Source organism: Nilaparvata lugens, chromosome X (assembly GCF_014356525.2).
Source record: "Nilaparvata lugens isolate BPH chromosome X, ASM1435652v1, whole genome shotgun sequence".
Taxonomy (NCBI): domain Eukaryota; kingdom Metazoa; phylum Arthropoda; class Insecta; order Hemiptera; family Delphacidae; genus Nilaparvata; species Nilaparvata lugens.
In genome coordinates this window covers 19,797,555-19,817,120 of record NC_052518.1, presented here as the reverse complement: position 1 = coordinate 19,817,120, position 19,566 = coordinate 19,797,555, and the positions used below count along the sequence as shown (strand labels likewise).

The 19,566-nt window shown below is 31.5% G+C and overlaps 1 protein-coding gene and 1 long non-coding RNA gene across 3 annotated transcripts in view; one reads left to right on the top strand and one right to left on the bottom strand.

Annotated features, from left to right (window-relative positions):
- Nucleotides 1-4,575: 4,575 nt before the first annotated feature.
- Nucleotides 4,576-8,872, bottom strand: LOC120354392. Its single transcript, XR_005572979.1, has 3 exons — nt 8,667-8,872; nt 7,075-7,162; nt 4,576-4,892 (listed from the first exon to the last, which is right to left on the bottom strand). It is a non-coding gene; the product is annotated as an uncharacterized LOC120354392 (long non-coding RNA).
- A 2,996-nt stretch (nt 8,873-11,868) lies between these two features.
- LOC120355035 (ethanolaminephosphotransferase 1-like) overlaps nt 11,869-19,566 on the top strand; it is a 43,101-nt gene continuing 35,403 nt past the window's right edge. The window contains exons 1-3 of one of the 2 annotated variants that reach the window (XM_039443289.1): nt 11,869-12,212; nt 16,363-16,431; nt 18,733-18,925. In XM_039443289.1, the coding sequence (XP_039299223.1) occupies nt 12,159-12,212; nt 16,363-16,431; nt 18,733-18,925 (316 nt within the window). In that variant the 5' untranslated portion in view covers nt 11,869-12,158. The remainder of the gene's footprint in view (nt 12,213-16,362; nt 16,432-18,732; nt 18,926-19,566) is intronic. The other variant, XM_039443290.1, reaches the window with a different exon arrangement.

The following is a 19,566-nucleotide window of genomic DNA, read 5'->3' as shown; positions in this document are numbered from 1 at the left end:
TTGTTATGTTTAATCTGTCAAACATGTATTCAAATATTGTTGAGGTATTCATGATGATTGATATATTTACTCTATATTCACTTGTATTCAGTAATAATAATGTGTATGTATTTGAAATAATAATATTGTTTAATTAAAATTGATTCATATGCTATTGATCACTAATATCCTATCTAAATATTTAGTATAACTCTTCTGTCAATATTTTATTTTATGATTTACTTGAAATTTGTGGATAAATTCATGAACTTACAATATTCATGATTCATTTTGTTTGAAATATGACTGACGATTTATCAACTTAACTATATTTTGAGCAATAGTCAATTCTAAAACGTATCTTAAAAAAAAAAAAAAAAAAAGAATATATTTTATTCTTATTAAAAATTTAAATAATAATTTTTTATTCTTAAATGCTCATACATTCTTGACGTGAAAGTGACTACTAGTGCATCGAATAACACTGCAACGTATAATACAAATGTGAATGATATCTTCGAATCTTCAATATTCTACGACAACGAAATTGCTGAAAATAAAATGGTAGTGGTATGGAACTTCGTCGCAGAACTTCAAGCTGAGATGTGGCCTAACTCCATTCCACAGCGTAAAGATGTCATTCCACATAGAGGGTGTTCCAGAAATTATAGTCACAAGAACTTCAAGATTTTGCATTGCAAGAAACCTTTACCTAAAATTTACCTTACCTTAAAAAAGCTATTCCTTTTGTAGATATTGGCAACAGTGAATCCTTTCTAGCAACTCACTCCGTTCCTTAAGTTAATCCTTTCAAAATTTTCCACTTGCACATAATGCAACTACAACTACAAATAAAAGTGCTATCTAAACGAGTATGGACATGTAAAAGTGAGAAGTAAAAGAAATGAGTGATTAAAAAATAACGAGATGTATCTACGAATGTGCCTGCAAATGAACTTTCATCTTCGTCTAAATCCAAAAATGTTCCAGTTGTAAAAAATTGTTAAAATTGATCTTCGAGATTCGCATAAAACCAAGTTTAATGGATTTTTGTAACATCTTCATCTAAATCCAAGTCAAATGGATTTTTGTAAACAATGTTCCTGCTTTACAAAATGTCAAATTGATCTTCAAAACTCGTAATAACTATCGAATAAAATAGTTATTTCTACAAGAACTTCTATCAAATGAACTTTCTCATCGATGCTGTAAAAAAAAAAAAAAAAAAAAATCATGACTAAAATCTACAATATCTTCAAGTTATTCACGATGTATCTACAAGTTATTACTGCATAAAATGTGTCTGAAATCTGTATGCTGTTATGTTATCTTCGAGAATAAAAAAGAAGAAAAAATCACTCCTAAAAAATTTTAGAAGCACTAAGAAAAATGAAACGAGATGTTTGTGATGTCTACAATTTGTGACTATAATTCTTCAATGATGACTGATGACTACAATTCCATGGTACTTCAAGAACGAGTTGGTCTACAAGAACTTCTAGAGTTCTATACTGCTACCATCTTCGCATTCATTGGAATAAAAACATTCTTCATCATCATTGATCATCACATAAAACATTTCAACGCAAAAAACATTCATCGACGTAAATATATTGAAAGTGTCTTCATATATTGAACTATTCTTCGTAAATAGACTATAATTGAGTATGAGTATTTGAGAATGTTTTTTATAACATGAATATATCCACTATACATCATTGATTTATTCTATATTTGTTTTGTATTCTAATAATCTATATTCATTTATTATTAACTTATGGAATTTTATTCTTACAGTTTGACATTATTGTTTATATCTATAAGGTATTCATTTTGATGAAAATTTTGACAATATACATTCTAGATTGTTATGCATAAAAATGTAACGGAAATAATTTTGTAATTTTCTTATATGAATTAATAATCATTTGAATATTTCTTGACATACTTAAATTTTGCTATGAGAATTTAATGCAATTGCTTTATAAAAAAAAAAAAAATAATTATTTCAGTATATTGATGTAATAATCTTGATTCAGAATTTCTATACTTTGTGTAATTATACTTATTAAAAAAAATCAATTTTAAATTTTTTCAAAATTGAAAATAAATTTTTTTATTGTTGAAGGCGGGCATTTGTAATGTTGGAAAAAATAATGAAAAATGTCACATTAAATATTATCAAGTTAACTTGAGAGAGAATTAATTTTGTAGTTCAAACTTGTCGATCTCGTACCGCCAAAACAAAATTTTAAACTTGCCGCCTTTTAATGTCAATAAATCAGGTTGAATAAATGAACTCGTTTGAATTGTAACAATAGTTTATTTAATTTTTATAAAGTTTTGACAGTGTACAAATTAAATAACCAGATTATAACTTAAAATTTAACTTTTATTTGGTTGATACATTGAATTATATAACTCAGATTTCAGTAGCATTGAGATTTAATTGCTCCAGGTAAAGGAAGTTTATAATATATCCTGTTTGTTTCCGTACCTTTTTTCACCTGAGATTCCACGAGTTAGAACAAAAAATTTGGTTGCTCCACATTTATTGGTAAAATTTTAATTAGTAGCTTATTATTTCATTTATTTGTTCAATTAAACATGAAGTAGAAAATTTGTTTATTAATGTAACTTTTGAAAGTGTCAATTTAAATTTTTTTAAGGTGTTTAAAATTAAAAGTGGAATCTTAGGCTAAATTCACGTGAGTAAAAATTAATTAATCTAATCTATTTTGAGAAAATCAGTAAAATTTGTTCATTATTTTAAAAATTTAGGTCTTGTCAAAAAGAAAACATAATTCAGAGTATAGGTTTGGTAGTACTAAGTTTTTTATTGTGTAACATTCTTTTATTTTGTAAACTTGAAAAGTTTTCAATAAACATAATCAGATGCAATGTATTTTATTTATTGCCAACGCATTGTCAACTTAATGAAAATGGTAAATTTGTTAGTTTAGGATCCAGAGTAGAATGATGAATATTTTTATTAGACAAGAGGCAAAATCCTTCTTGGAAAATAAGAGTATCAAATGATTCTATCTCTGAAGTGGGGTTTCGGTGCGGATACAATCAAAGTAGACAAACGAAACGCCCCAACCTATACAAATAATTATCAGTCCCCTATCATTGAGAAACTGGAAAATGTTGGAAAAAAATGATTCACCTCATGAAAGAGAGTTGTTCATATTGCATCATTAATTACTGAAGAATGACAGAATAATTTACAATTTTTTTAATTTAGCTCAGCTTATATTCATCCTGAAATGGAAGATGGAAAGAATATGGAATTCTGTGTGATTCATCGTATATCGCGTATTTCTGGACCATCTACTGACAATCAACAACTATGAACTCATTAAATTCATCTTTGAAACATTGATTAACCTATCTATTTTATTTAATCCAACACTTTAATGATAGATATTACTACTAATTGATGAGAAGGAATGTTTTCGGAATAATAAATGCTGCATGACTAAGCACAGGAAGTCCGTACCGTATTGAGATGTAAATGAAAATATTGATTGTCAGATAAATTTAATGAATCAAGAAATAAAGTTGAGTGTGACATGCTTTGATACCAATAACCAAGTGGAATATTTAACGCTCAACTATAACAATAATCTTACTGAATTAATTTTTCATGACGAGCTGTAAGAATTGATATAGGCTTATAGGATGCAAGATTAGTATATTAGTATTAAAAATATAAATATGTGTTAGCTTGCTTGCATGATAATCTGTTGGCTAATTCAAGTTTTTTTTTGTTCTGCTGTTTACTTGCTTTATTCATCAAAATATGAATGATTCAGAACGAAATAGTCTGACTGCAGACTTTAGTGTAATGGATGGTTTTATGTGGGTTGACGAATTCAAATTTCGAAAAAGCTACGTATCCCAGAAGGGACAAATCTCATATAGATATACAAATAAGTGGTGTTCAATGACCATTAGGACGGATGCTAGTGGACGAATTGTTTCCAGGAGAAGCGGTAAACACTCCCACCAGCCTCCCAAAGAGAAAAATAGTAGAACTCCTGTTTTATTTATTTTTCATTTTATTTACAGTTTTAATGGCCTGTATCCGATTATACGGAAATGAATTTATACAGTAAAATATTTATTGGTAATGATCAGATATATAGAAATTTAGTTTATTCAATTTCCTGGATGGATAAAAAATATATTAATATTATGAGTAAGAGTAATTCAAACCTACAATTTATAAAGAGATAAATTACGATTCAATACAGTTTAATACAGCTAAGTTGGTTGATTATGGTTACTGATGAATGAATTCGCAACTGATAAGTTCAAGTAGAGAGACAAGTACTAAATACTTTAGTAGACTTTAAGAGGTACAATACCGATTTTATTACTGATGTTATTAATGATGAGTTATTATTAGAAAGATTATTACGTATTAATTGAAAGAATAGATTAATAAAGTAAGTTATTAGGTTATGGACAAGATCTACGATGAAAAAAGATTTCTAAGGCATAAACAAGAAACGGTTTATGTTATGTGCGCTCCTCGAAACACGACCGTCCGCTACCACTGCTCCCACTCGACTCCTGTCGGTGATAGTACTGTTCTAGTTTAAAGAAAGAAACCTGTGCCTTTGTTATTCTGAGTAGAACCGGGCGCAGTTAATTGTTACAAATAATTGAAAATTATAGTATGATCAAGTGTTTACTTACATGATTAAAGCTATAATGGCTGTCACAAATATCAGCTTGATGTGAACAGCTCAGATTTGTGAGCTAAGTGGCCGTTCTCCAGGTTTTCACTAAATCTCTCCCAAGTTCTTATCACGGGATATCAGTAGGTGCATTACCTCTCCAGATATAGCTGCGCTTATTCGTAATCATCTGAAACCATTTCTTCAATTATTTTTGGATTCAATCTATAATAATAAAATTATGATTAATATTATAATCCCAGCATTCAATATTTAAAAAAATATATATATATTATTATCCTATTATTTGCTGCCAGCAGTAGGAACATGCTCATATGCAAATGATAGGCTGTCAATGTATGATCTTCTTCACATTTCACGATTCAAGTTTACATTTATGAGCTAGAAAAAACATCAACTTCTCTATATATATATCTTTTAGAATGCTCTTAAAAAACATTAAATATCAATATTAAACTTGAGAAAATAAAATATTGAATTATTCTGATGTTGCCTACAAAATATTTTATGAGTTGATAAGCATAATAGCTAGACGTGTTAAAATTGTTATTGTTAATCTATCAAAGATAAAATTATGTTAGTTTCAGTCTTATCTAAGTGAAAATTGGTACAAAATTATAATAAATAAACATAGGCCCAAGTAGACGAAGTACACCTAATATGAATGTGATGTTTTTGTACCTGACAAATGCTTTGTACTTAGGCAATAAGTTAGTTTATGCTAGTCGGTATTCATAAATATATTTAGTGGTGTCACCTGAACAAGACGTCAACAGTTTAGTGGGAGTGGCAGGTGTATGTTTGATAAGAATGATAACTTAAAGTTGTGCATCAAAAGCTTTTCAAAACTTTTTATGGTAACATTTTTCAAATAAGGCTATTCCGATTTGTATACCATCGGTCTCACTAAATGAAGCACATCACAAGGGAAAACTCAATTCATAATTTTTACTTTTTGCTATATATAGTTGGAAGAGATCCGATCCATTGCTGAATTGGGAGCAAATAAATTCATGAAACTTTGAGGATTCATTATTCAAGATAGTTGCTCAAGTCATGGACTTAAAAGCCCTTCACTCAGAAAGCGAAATTATAAACTACAGGGTCTAACGTGATCTCTAAACTCCAGAGTCTATTTAAGTCCTCGACTACGTCAATGCTCTGAATCGGAAAGCCAATTTTCTGACTCCAGAGTTTAAAGCCAGTTAAAGTCTAGAACTCAGCTAAATCCCGAGCTCGGAAACCGACCCTAAAAGTTAATTAAAAATTGTGAATTATTTGAATAGTTTCTTTTTGATTATGTTAATTTTGGATGTTTAGAGAGATTATTTTTTTAAATTGAAAATTTGTTCCTTGTTTTGACACATGGTATATAAACTTCATCTCTTCTCTCCATTGATGAAATCATGTAATATTCGTGAAAAAAAATTCTCCCTGAGTTTTAATTTATATCTTTTATATTTTTTGGCAAACTATTCATTGAGAAAAAAATTTTCCTGTGAACTAACAGAATTCAATTGACCATATGATTTTGACTTGGAAAATTTTGAAACAGATAATAAATATATCAGGTTAAAATAAAAACAAAAACGGCCAGCGTGTGCAGACTTTGTTTTTTCCTGTTTCCCTAGCAACAAATTCGAATATGATAAAACCTATTCGTGTCGAGGGGGCGTTCGGTGCTATGCGGTTACTATTCGGTACCGAATTTAAACCGAATCATCGTTTCACACTTATCGGAATTTGCCAAAAACGAAACGAACCGAACCGAAAGTGTGTGAAAGTAGCCTCTCGCTAGCAACGAATTGAAACCTGATGGAATTTATTAGAGTCAAGTGGGCGTTCGGTTCTATGCGGTTTCTATTCGGTACCGAATTCAAACCGAATTACCGTTTCACACTTATCGGAATTTGCCGAAAACGAAACGAACCGAATGAGTGTGAAACTAGCCTGACAACCACGATGCAGCAGCGTTTCCAGAGGGATGAAAACAATTATAAAGTGATTAAGGAAGTATTGCCTGTCTCATTACAAATTTGATTTCTCAGAATATCAATTCTAAGTGAATTAAATCGATTTTTTTTATTACTATAGTCAAGTTGTTTTTGATAGTATCCAAATCGGAACAAAAATGTCACTTGTAAAAAGTTTTCCAAGTGGGTGGCGCACAGTATTTATGAATAAGGTAAAACTTTTTGGCTTGGACACACACACAGCGATCTGCGGACAGGAATCAGAGAGGTCTTAGCAGGTTATAGACATGAATATCTAAAATATAGATGAAGGCCACTCTGACCGCTTCCCGCAGATTGTCTCTGTGTGTCCCAGCCCATACTGATTTGGAGCAAAAGCAAAAATACCATTTCATGGTGAATTGTTTACTTACTTGGTCAAAAATAATTATTGCAACAACCGTATCAGTTACTGAATCACATCTTTGACGTTCCATTAGGATGCAGTTGATCAGTTTGGCACTGTAAAATATAAATAATAAGTTCAAGTTAATTTATAAGGAAAACTTTTGTATAATATTAAATTTAACATTAGCATGAAAAAAGTTGGCGATCAAATGAAAACTACTCATTCAAAGAGGGTAAATAAATACAGCAATACTTAAGTAGGCTACAGCTGATTTTACGAGTCACACTGGCAAACAAGGAATCTTCCTTCTGCAGGTATTTTTGCCTCACCTACTGTACTCATGCATGTGAGCATAAATTTAATCTTAATTTATTAATACTATTATCATAAATAAGGATATCATTTTGTTATAATTTCTAATTAAATAGATTAACATTTCCTTAATTTTTATGTTTGTATCTTGTTTTTGGCAAATAAATTCATTCATTTAAGTGGGCTTATAGTTAGGTCAATGCTATAATGCCAGTAGAAAAGATAGGACACGGCGTTGCCGATTTCCTGTATTGCCACTGGCTCCTATAATAGAGAATAGCTGATTCGGAGTAACATATCTGATGTAACCCAATATTAAATGTGCATTCTATTTAATAATAATAATAAATAATATTTTATTCGTCAAGAAAATATATTATTCAATTAGTAATTCATAAATTTTCATGATTTAAATTAAATCTTTTTGTAAGGTCTAATTAATTATATTTTTACATTGTAAAAAAACAATCATGTGAAGCAACATGAGGATAGAGCTAAACTTATTTCAATTTCCAAAGCAATTTGATTTGTCTAATGATAGACAAGAATAGCAACACCAATTTTAATCAAATGCTGCCATTAGGTGGACCTCATAGTACCAGAGTTATTATATTTATATTGAGTTACCATAAAGCAAAAATACCATAGGAATATCAGCGGCTTGAGTTAACAGTGAAATTTACAACATAAGAGCCCTATACTAAACCATTAAATTGAACACCATGAGATGTTTTTTATGCTATTGTTTCTCTATGATGCTACAAATTATAGTAGTCTGAGTACCGTATATAAATTATCTTCAAACAACCAATCCAATCAGCTCTAGGGCTTCAGTGAGTCTGGTTGAATTTCATTCAGTTTATAATTTGGTAATGGAAAACTTTTTATAAAATACTGAAAAACTTTATTTTATAAAACAATCCACATTTGGCTAAACCACTCTAAGCTTAATCTTGAATCATTTCTCTAAATTAATGGATTTTCCAACAAGTAGCCTGACTGCAGTAGGCCTACATGTAAATCACTTATGTTAGCAAATCCTTTTTTATTAAATTTATTGAATAAATGATGCAGTAACCTAACTACAGTATTTAAAAGAAGATGAAATTCATAAATATCTCACAATAGGGAATAAGGTCTAAATATATTTAGCCTATTCAGTACCCCTACTTCTAATATTATTCAAGTATTCTAATGATAGAACAAAGAAATTAATAAAAGTTGCTAGCCTATTATTAATAAATTAAATTTGCTATTTTAAAATAATATTTTCAACTTTATTAACTTAGTCCACATTAAACTTACCTCAGGATGAGAATTATTGAGAAACCAAATTCTGTCACAATGTAATAGAAATCACTAAGCAAAAAGTATATTTTTGTATTATCCCAATCCTAATTATAATTACACTTGAATACATTACATAAAAAAAGATTAGCCTGTAAAACAATACTCTATAAGAAGCTGTTTCTGTTGCAAAATGCAAATGTACGTTACACTTACCTTAATTATTATTATTATGCATAACATAACCTATAAACTTAATGCTATTATATTGAGGACATATTAAATTTTCTAAAAAAATAATAGATATGTACGTATTATTATTTTATTATAAAATATTATATTTTCTGGAAAATATTAAATTACTTCTACTTATTTTTGGTACAATCGCAAATCATATGAATAGTCTATAATTGAAAAAGAACGACAAACCAGGTCCAAAAGTCCATATCATTCTAGAAAATAAGTCAGACTTGAACCATTTCTCAATGACAAACACATTACAAGTATTCCCACTTTGGCACCGATATTTTGAGTTCCAGATATTTCCAATTCCGCCATCTGCCAAACAAGTAATTTGAGTTCCAGATACTCCCAATTCCGCCTAGCAACATATTTCGAGTTCTGGATATTTCCAATTCCGCTGTCTGACAAATATTCGGAGTTCCACCCAGCAACAGTTTTCAAGCATAGGACATTATTTTAACATTGATATTTTGAGTTCCAGATATTCCCAATTCCGCGGCCCCGTGCATACGGTTGTTCGCGCGAATCTGTACGGACGTGTGTACAAGGCTGTATGCTCACCCGAGGCACAGAATAAGTACAGAATGGAAACTTGTAATCAATCGCCTATCTAACAAATGCTTTTTACATGACGCCAATACTAAACACGTCACGTGACCTTAGGAAGTTCTAATCCTGGTCTTCTGATTGGCTCGTGGCAGTGAATGAGATCAATTGATCCGGATCATTAAAGTGATCCGAACCTACCATCAATACTATTAAGCCTTGTACACACGTCCGTACAGATTCGCGCGAACAATCGTATGTACATATGCCTCAACATTCACTGTACGTCCTTGTGGACGCGATCCACGTATGCCTCAGCATTCAAAAAGCTATCTGATTTGCAGACGACACGAAGACATGGTAGATGTAGATTTTCCACATGACAACAATGGCGTCATTCCATCATTGAAGATAGTTATCACAAATTGCAGCAGTATCATTCTATTTCAATGACTTATATAATAAAATCAAAAATAAAACTTGACAAACGATGTTGGTGGGTTGAACGATTGTAGGTTGAAGTAAGGAAATAAATTGCTACATGACATAATATTGACAATTCAAACTTTCTTAGGTTGTCAAAACATTATCTTGTTAATATACTGAATCTAATTCAACTAGTTATCTAAACAAAAAATGATATCATCATGAGGGAAGCAATAGCTCCACAAGAACGATTGGCTCTAACTTTGAGATTCTTGGCATTAGGCGATTCATTTGTTGGTTTCCAATATCTATTCTGAATCTCAAAAAAAGAAAAATTCTACAATAATTCCAGAAGTTTTGATGACCTAATCAAAGCACTTAACACTGTCTCACAGAATTGACAGTCTTCTTTAAGGAAATTAGCCATAAATTGAATCAAATACTAAATTGCTGCCCATTTAAACTGACTCTGCTCATACACATGACAAAACAAGATTCTCCAAAAGATTAGCTTCAAGATTTACCTTCAAGGGAATACTAGTTCAAAGTTTGAATAAATCTCTCTATAGATAGCCTAGCTATCTAAAACGTATAATATTATATTGAAGATTACAATTTTAATTAACAACTCTGATTGATAACATGAAACAAACACAAGATGATTTGATAGCAACAGTAAAATAATATTTGAGCTATACTTTCTTGTAGGAACCCTGTAGAGAAGCTTTTTTCACTTAAATTATGCAGTTCTAAATTTGTTAATCATGATACGAATTATATACTCCATGCATGTTTCTATTTAAATATTTGACAATCCACATATCCTACAAAATTACAAAAATCCTACAATTTACAATTAGTTATTGGATCACAATTTGATTTGTATTCATTAACCTAATTCATTGGAATTAGGTTATGACGCCTTCAATGTTTACATTTTGCCTCACCCGTATGGCAAAATCGCGTCCACACGTACATTCAATGCTCGCCCGAGGCGCCTTTGAGCACGCCAAAATACCGACAGGGTTCCGGTTCGCCCACATGCCTCAGCGAACAGTGTCCATACGTGCGAATGCAAGCCCATACACGTATGCTCACCCGAGGCAAACGTACGTGTGTACACCGTTTTACAATGCGGCGCTTCCTAACAAGATGGCGGATTTTAGCGTCAGGGTACTAGCCAGTTTCCATACTGTATGTATACTGCAAAGACCTTAAAGAGATAAGGTCTTTCTGTGCCCGAGGCAAACGTACGTGTGTACACCGTTTTAAAGCCTATTGTATCATTCGAAATGACCTTAGACCAGTTATAGAATAGTCACGCTGGGAAGTCTAGCCTCTGAAGCCAACATTTACTGCCATATCTCCAAATCGTGACGTCATCATCGGATAGAAAACTTTCAGATTGCGTCTATTTCAGAACGATGTAATTATTATACATTAAAATGGTAGACTCCAGCTGCGCTCCCGCTGAAGTAGACACAATCTGCTATGGAAAACAATGTGAACAAACTCCACAGAAAAGTTTTCTATCTGATGCTGACGTCACGATTTGGAGATATGACAATAGATCTTGGCTTCATCGGCTTTCAGTATGAATATACAATAGGCCGTGTCCATTCTATAACTGGTCTAAGGAAATGACCAATCACAGCTCTCAGTAATCGCAACGAGCTAATATAGTAAACAATAGTTATAATAAACAATAGTTTACTATATAGCTCGTTGAGTTAACCGTCATCACAAATAACGTTACATTCAAAGAGCTGATTGAATCGAAACGTCATACGCATGTGCATTACGGTGTTGCGTAAGGTGAAGATGGTTTTTTTTCAAATTAATAATTGATTCTGTGCATTGTGCTACGCGTATCTGAAAAAAATATAATTATACAATCTGACTTATAGATTTTTCATTCGTTTAAATTATTTTCCAATTATTTTGTAAATTGTGATTTGTATGTTGGCTACATCTCTCTAGTCAGCTGTTCTGGTCCAGCAGAATTTACCCAGGCACTCACACACTCACACAAATTTACATCTCTTTGGTGTGAGAACGATGGGAATTGGAACAAGAAGAAGAGTGAACATTGAAAGGGAAGGGAAGTAGTAATTTCCAAAATGGCACTCTAGTCCTGTGACACACGTTTTAGTTAATTTTTATAATGTTTTTACTGGATATTAATCACGTTTTTCGCGTTTGTTGTATTATTTATTGTTCAGTTTTTTGAGCCTGTGTAATATATAAAAGTTCATAGTTTATTGTTGAATAGTTTTGTAAGTGAGAGAATTCAAAATGCAATCCGAATATTTAACACAGAAACACTTGTCTGGATTTGAACATTACAAAGTAAGTCCACTTTGATCTTTTATTAATTAAACATTTTTGTAACTAGCTAAGTATTCTTTGAATGAAAAATACTAGGCTTACGATATTACAGACAGTTTTCCGTAGCTTACATCAGCTGTAATATAATCGATATTCAGCTACTAATGCGGCATAAAAACTGTAGGGTCAATAGCTATTCTTGATGTTTTCATCATTTGTCACTGAAAAATTAACTAATAAATGTCAACTATAATCAACAGTAATGAAATTAGTATTACAAATGTGGCCTACAGTAGGCCTAACGTTGATTCTATTTTTATTTGAGAACAGATTTGTTGTTGTGAAGGGCCGTACACAAAATGTTGAATCCTGTAAATAATATTATATCCATTTTGTAATACGGTATTTTATAAAAACCGTTTATCTACTATAATTCTATAATTTAACAATTACAACATCACAATCAATCCCATATCAGGGGTCTTTTCTCAATGGATTTTTAAACAATACTATAATGTGAATATTAGGCCTATGCAACGACTTTTTAAGAACATTAATGTCAATGAACATTGAACATTTGTTAAGAACATTAAAGCCAATGAACAATGAGCATTAATACTATGAACGTTAATGTCAATGAACATTATGCAATGAAATTATAACACTGTTTCCGATGCTGGCGGCATCAACATTAAATAACGGTCTCTGATGTTGGCAGCAGGTTTCAGGTTGGCGTTGCAAGTATTCTGTTAAATGCCGTTAAAGTACGTCAAGCTTTCAGTACTCTTAAGTGTTCAGTTTACGGTTTATTCTGATAGTAGCTCTTCACTTATTGTTATTCCAAAATAGTGTATGCAAATTCGGCCTATGAAACACTCTTGAGGTGTTTAAGACAATCGCTCATGTCTTACTTTACATCTGATTATATTCTTGATAAAGTTGAAAGATTACTATTCCTAAATGTTTAATATTTTATATGTTTGACCAAGTTTACAAACGTAAATAAGTGTATATTATTGACATAGTTTATATTTCAACCCTACGTTGCCGATGATACCACTATCTTGATACCATCGCAGAATCTTCAAGACCCTCACAAAATTGTCGAGACAGCACTGGAAGAGGCCACAAACTCATGCAATAGACTGAAGCTGACCATTAATAGAAAGAAGACAGTCGACATCAGATTCACTCCAGTCAACAACAACCCAGATGAGAGACCAACAAATGATGACTCAATGATGGCAGACTGTAAAGATTCCTGGGGATAACGATTGACAGTCACTTAACATGGAGAAATCATATAGAGCTGTTATGCAAAAGGTTAGCATCTGCCGTGTATGTGATACGAAGAATCAGAAACATATCAGAGAAAAGTACATCATTCATTGCATACCACTCACTCTTTGCCTCACATTTAAGGTACGGTATTGTTGCCTGGGGATCGGCATCCCTGGCACACCTTGACAAAGTCCTGAGAATACAAAAATGGGCCTTGAGAACGATATTGGAGAAAAACATGATGGAGCACTGTAAACCATTATTTGTGGAGAGTAAAATACTCACAGTAGTCTCATTGTACCTGCTCGAAACAATAAATCTGGTTAAGAAGAAAGGCCTTACCACAAGACAGGAAAAACACTGCTGGAACCTTCGAAACAACAAGAATCTTGACTTGCCGCAACATAGACTGAAGAAATACAGCTGCTCACCAAAATTTGCTCCATCATACTTTTTCAATTTACTGCCGCGTGACCTGAAGGACATGGATGACGAGGCAGCATTTGCCAGAGGCCTAAAGTCATACCTATTGGCCCGACCCTACTATGCAGTATCAGAGTATGTTGAAGAGCATACATTTCAACATATACGACATGCTCATGGAGGAAATCACCCGCCGTGAAAAAATAATGACGACTCCCCAGCCTTCAGACTGTCAGGAGGACAAATACAAGTAACGACAAGGACCAAGTCAGGTCCACTTTCTGACACAGTCAATCCAGATATCTGATCATGACTAAGGAGAGAAGTATGAAGTAAGCATCTAACTGGTGCATTGCCGACTCTCTGCCTTGCCACTGCCTTCTATAGAGGATAGCTGATACCGGTATATCTGATTAAATATCAACTGTTCATTCCAGCTAAAAATGTTCAATTATATTTTATTCGGCAAGAAAATATATTTTTCAATGATTTAATAAAAAAAATTCATAATTGAGATGGAATATTTTCTTAATTGATTACATTTCTACATTTCTGAAAAACGATATGGCAACGTTGCAGAGGCAGAACACGATAGCGCAATATGCTTTAGTAAATGATTGATAAGCAACATCAATGTCAATCAAATACTGTTATTATAACGTGGACCTGACTAGATAGTTGATAGTTGATAGATACTAGATAGTTGATAGTTGAGTTATATCTTTATTGGAGACCAATATCATATCATATAATTATGAAATCAAATATTTCTTAAAGGCGTATATTAGGCGTACTTCAGTCAACCAATAAAAATCAGTCTTCCAACTGAAACACAGCTCGAATTAAACTATGACCTGAGTGATAGGATGATATAAAAATCAAAGTATTTGGCCTCATTCTTCAATTAAATAACGAGCTATTATCTCAGAGACGAGACTTTTAAATATGTTGTGATATAATACATAGGCTAGCCGACACAACTGTCAATAGCTGGGAACTAGTTCAATAATATGAATGAAGGAAACTTTTTTCCAAAGATGAAGTTTTTAAAGGACTGAGTGAATTATCATAGGTCATTTGCCTACTCTATTATGCTTAATATTACAATTCATGTTATGGTAATGGCTCTTGTAGTTTGGTGTACTATTGAGTTTGGTTCATAAGTCTAATGATCATGTTTTCCATTGGTTTGTTGGTTTTACTCTGAATAAAATCTCACTAAGCTAAATGTTGATTCTGGCTCCAGTTTTACAAATTACTTGAATCAAAATCCATCAAAAATGCTCACATCAAATCTCTTCAAAATCCTTGAAATTAGGGGTAGAAAAATCGCTTATCCAAAACTTCTTATCAAGTACCAGAAATATACGTGATTCGAATATAAATTTATTGTAAGTTATAAGAGTCTATTATACTTTACAACAATTTATCACAGTAAGTTTTAATTGGTACGATAGTAGTCGACCAACATTCTCGTATTAGCGCAACCTGTTAACTTCACATTATTTTCAAGTCTTCGTAATGGATAATTCTTCATGATTCTGAGATTATTGAAAGATTATTAAGTTTGATTCATATTTTTCTTGAAATTGACTTGGTCACAAATAAATGACAAAAGTAATATGGTAGCCTAGCTGACAAATATAGATCAAAACAAAGACAATGTCTTTCCATGTGTGTTTAACTTATTTTTCTTTAAAATGTATCAGAACTAAATTAATTACATATAAGTCATGAACAATTTTCCCTAAAAGTCGATTTGCTTTTTTGAACTGAAATTTGTTTCATGAATTGGAATAAATGACTTGATGTCTATCCAAATCATTGCGATTATATTATAAGAGAAATAACAAGCTTTAGTGGAAACTGTCTCTCGAATTCAACTTTTGCATTCTAGACCACAATAAGCTAATGAAACTACTTTTGTATTGTTCAAACTTAGAGCTAATATTGTAATGCTTGAGCTAACTTTATATTGCTTTGTGTTGACTTATTTGCTTTTATTGTTTCGACTTATGCTGTTGGATTGTCTTTATTATGTGTTCCAATTGGGTATGTGTATTGCCCTATGTGTTCCATTGCAATAGAATACTCTATTCAGTTTATCCTCCTACTTTCAATACAAACAAGATTTTAGTTAAAAACAGTTACGCCATTATAACCATTGTTCAAGTTGATAAACTTGACTGTTCAAAGATAGAGTAGCTTATGTTAGAGTGATTGGTCTAATCACGGCTTTTCATTGATTATTGATAATTTATTATGCTATAATCAGTACTACAGCCAACGGTAATAGTAATTTATAATAATTTATAGAATTTTGAGAATAACTTCTAGAATAATCTATTCTCAATTATATTTTAAGATAAAATCTCTTTTCTTTTATAATAGTTCGCATATGATAATTTTATCAATCAAGGTTTTTCATTCCTTATCAATGATTTACTTTGACATTTCCTTTTTTCAGTATAGTTCCATCGATACAAGTCCTATCAGTGTGTACATCATGCATCCGTTCTGGAACAAAGTAGTCGAGGTGAGTTAATTACTTTTCCTGTTCATTATAAATATTTGAACTTCAACCACTGACAAAGTATTATCTCGGTCTGTTACCTAACTATCGAGTGTGTAATTGTTCGATTTGTTGAGATTTCATTGATTTTTCAATCGTGAACTTACAAGAATATTGCTAAATTAATATTAGACGCCTGGATGCTTTTGTATTATTTATGTATTGAAAGTAAATCATTGGATATTGATCTGGCAATATAACTTCTGTCGTTTGTACTCTCAAGTAGCGTGGAGAAGATTTAAATAACAACATTTTAAAAATATTCATGTGAGAGTTCAAAAGCAGATGTGCATAATATAGCTGCCAAAGTCTTACTTGATCTACTGATATAAAATCTAATGAATGTTGATGTTGGAATTGCTCTTCGTTCACTAGGAGTATATTTACAGTGTCTACAAGATGATAAAACTAATCTGTCATTTGTCATTCCAAGTCTTCACCTAAAATTGAGGTCGTTCAAATACTGCAACAATATAATTGATTCAATTATTATCTCGTTTGATCCAGTTCAATTTGTCTTGGAAAATTTTTTTCTATTATATAATTTATGTAATGCATCTTCGGTGTTATATTATGTATTATATGATTTTATCATGATAATATTCTATCATATTAATTAGGCTATATTACTGTATTACTTCTCATTCTGGCATCCATCTAATTTTCAAATTTCAACTTATTCATCCCCTTTTCTAGATCAGAATAGAATCAATAAATCAATTTTCGGAACCTGAAAGAAATAGCTTCACTGTTGTGTTGATGTTACCTTCTACTAGGGTTTACCCTATGCAGTTAGTCCGGAGATGCCAACATAACATAACGAAATTATCGTCACTACGAACCAACGAGTAAATAATTTCTAGTTGCATTATCCATTGTTCAAATAAATCATCGATATTGCTTCATGAATGCACTCGGCTTTCCTGTTGCAATCTCATGGCATATGGCACATATGCAGGATGATTCTTAATCATGGTAAAATAATTTTATACGTGATAGTAGAGGTAAAAATAAGAAAAAAAGTTCTTATAAACATATATCCATAAACGCTTTAGCGAGCTATACAAAGTGAAAGATTTCTCCCGGAATTCAGTTCCTCTGATGAAATACACCGATGATGAATTGTTTGTGGACTAGTTTTTGAAAAACTTATGCTGGATTCATATGGAAAAATATTTGAAAAATTGAATAAAACTAGTCTGGAAGCTGTAGTGTGAGTAGTTTTTGAGAAAAAAGTTGAAATGTGCAAAAATCTAAGTAGAAAAACACAGACTTCTATGTTTGATGCTCAATAACTTTCTTTAATGACCTGTAAACAAATAATTTTTCAAAATAACAAGTTTAGAGAATCTAATTCTGAAAAGAATGATGTAAGCTGTGTAAACTAAATTTAAATAATAGTTAAATGAAATGTATTCTTATGTAGTACATTACACCACAACAATTTGCTGTTTTATGAGGAGAGAACTAATAACTCATAGGTTGTAGCTGATTGCAAATAAAATATTCGGTTTTTATGAAAAGTTTTATTTTTATATGAAAGTAACTTACCTAAATGACATTAAACTTATACCAAAAGATATGATGTTCAAAGTGACCTCCGTTGTTCTTAATGCATATGTTCAGACGTCTTCTCATCGATAGTTCTCTCCTCATAAAACAGCAAATTTTTGTGGTGTAATGTACTACATAAGAATACATTTCATTCAACTATTATTCCAATTTAGTTTACACAGCTTACATCATTCTTTTCAGAATTAAATTCTCTACAATTTTTATTTTGAAAAATTATTTGTTTACTGGTCATTAAAGAAAGTTATTGAGCATCAAACGTAGAAGTCTGTGTTTTTCTACTTGGATTTTATGCATATTTCAACTTTTTTCTCAAAAACTACTCGCACTACAGCTTCCAGACTAGTTTTATTCAATTTTTCAGATATTTTTCCATATGAATCCAGCATAAGTTTTCTTCAAAAACTAGTCCCCAAACAATTCAGCATCGGTGTATTTCATCAGAGGAACTGAATTCCGGGCGAAATCTTTCAACCTGTATAGCTCGCTAATGAAGCGTTTATGGATATATGTTTATAAGAACTTTTTTCCTATTTTCACCTCTACTATCACGTATTAAATTATTATTTTGCCATAATTAAGAATCATCCTGTATACAAAAATGAATTATTCACAAATAACCCTTCCATTTCAAAAATAATAACCATGTCGGTAATAAAATAATCTTCTATTAATGTCATGTGTTTTTTCCAGTGGGTTCCAAAATCGGTGGCGCCCAATGTGTTGACGTTTGTTGGATTCCTATTCACAGCTGGAGCGTGTTTATTGCTCTCCATTTATGACTATCATTTCTATGCGAACAGCACTGATTTCCCACAATACGCTACTATTCCTCGATGGGTCTACCTGGTGACTGCTCTTAGTATATTTATAGCTTATACGTTAGGTAAGTTTTAACTATCAATCGCTGATTAATTTATCATACATTTTACTGATTACTATTTAGCAAATACTGTAAAGTTAATTCGTTTATTATTAGTAATTCAGAGTTTTTTTTTGTCCATGACCTGCACTTACTGTATAGATTTCGTCATTTATAAAATTTAACATTGATTCAAAAGTTGACTAGGCCTACGAGTAAGTTCATGAAAGTAAATAATTAAGTCAAAAATGGATGTTAAATTGCAGAAATAAAGATTTCATCATTGCATTACAACGTCAAGTCAATTTATTACTAATAAAACAATCAAATAGTAGACAGAGATCAAAAATACTGTATTATTGCTTTTACTACTATACTATTGTACTAGAAGTGCAATACTCTATTAGTCGAGTATGTTGTAGAAAGTACGTATTGACCTGAAAGTGCATACGTCGTTTGAAGTTAGTGTTTTAATTGGTGGATTATTGAAAGCTTAGCCCGCCAGTTGTAATTTTTGTCAAGGTGTGTTCGTGATTCTAGAAATGAAGCTATTGATCCCCGTCTCTTGCCACTGTAGTCTATAAAGCTGTTCTTTCTAGATACCAATAACAAATGAATTTTATTTGCCATACTACAGTATTAAAAAACAAAGACAAAATTCAGTG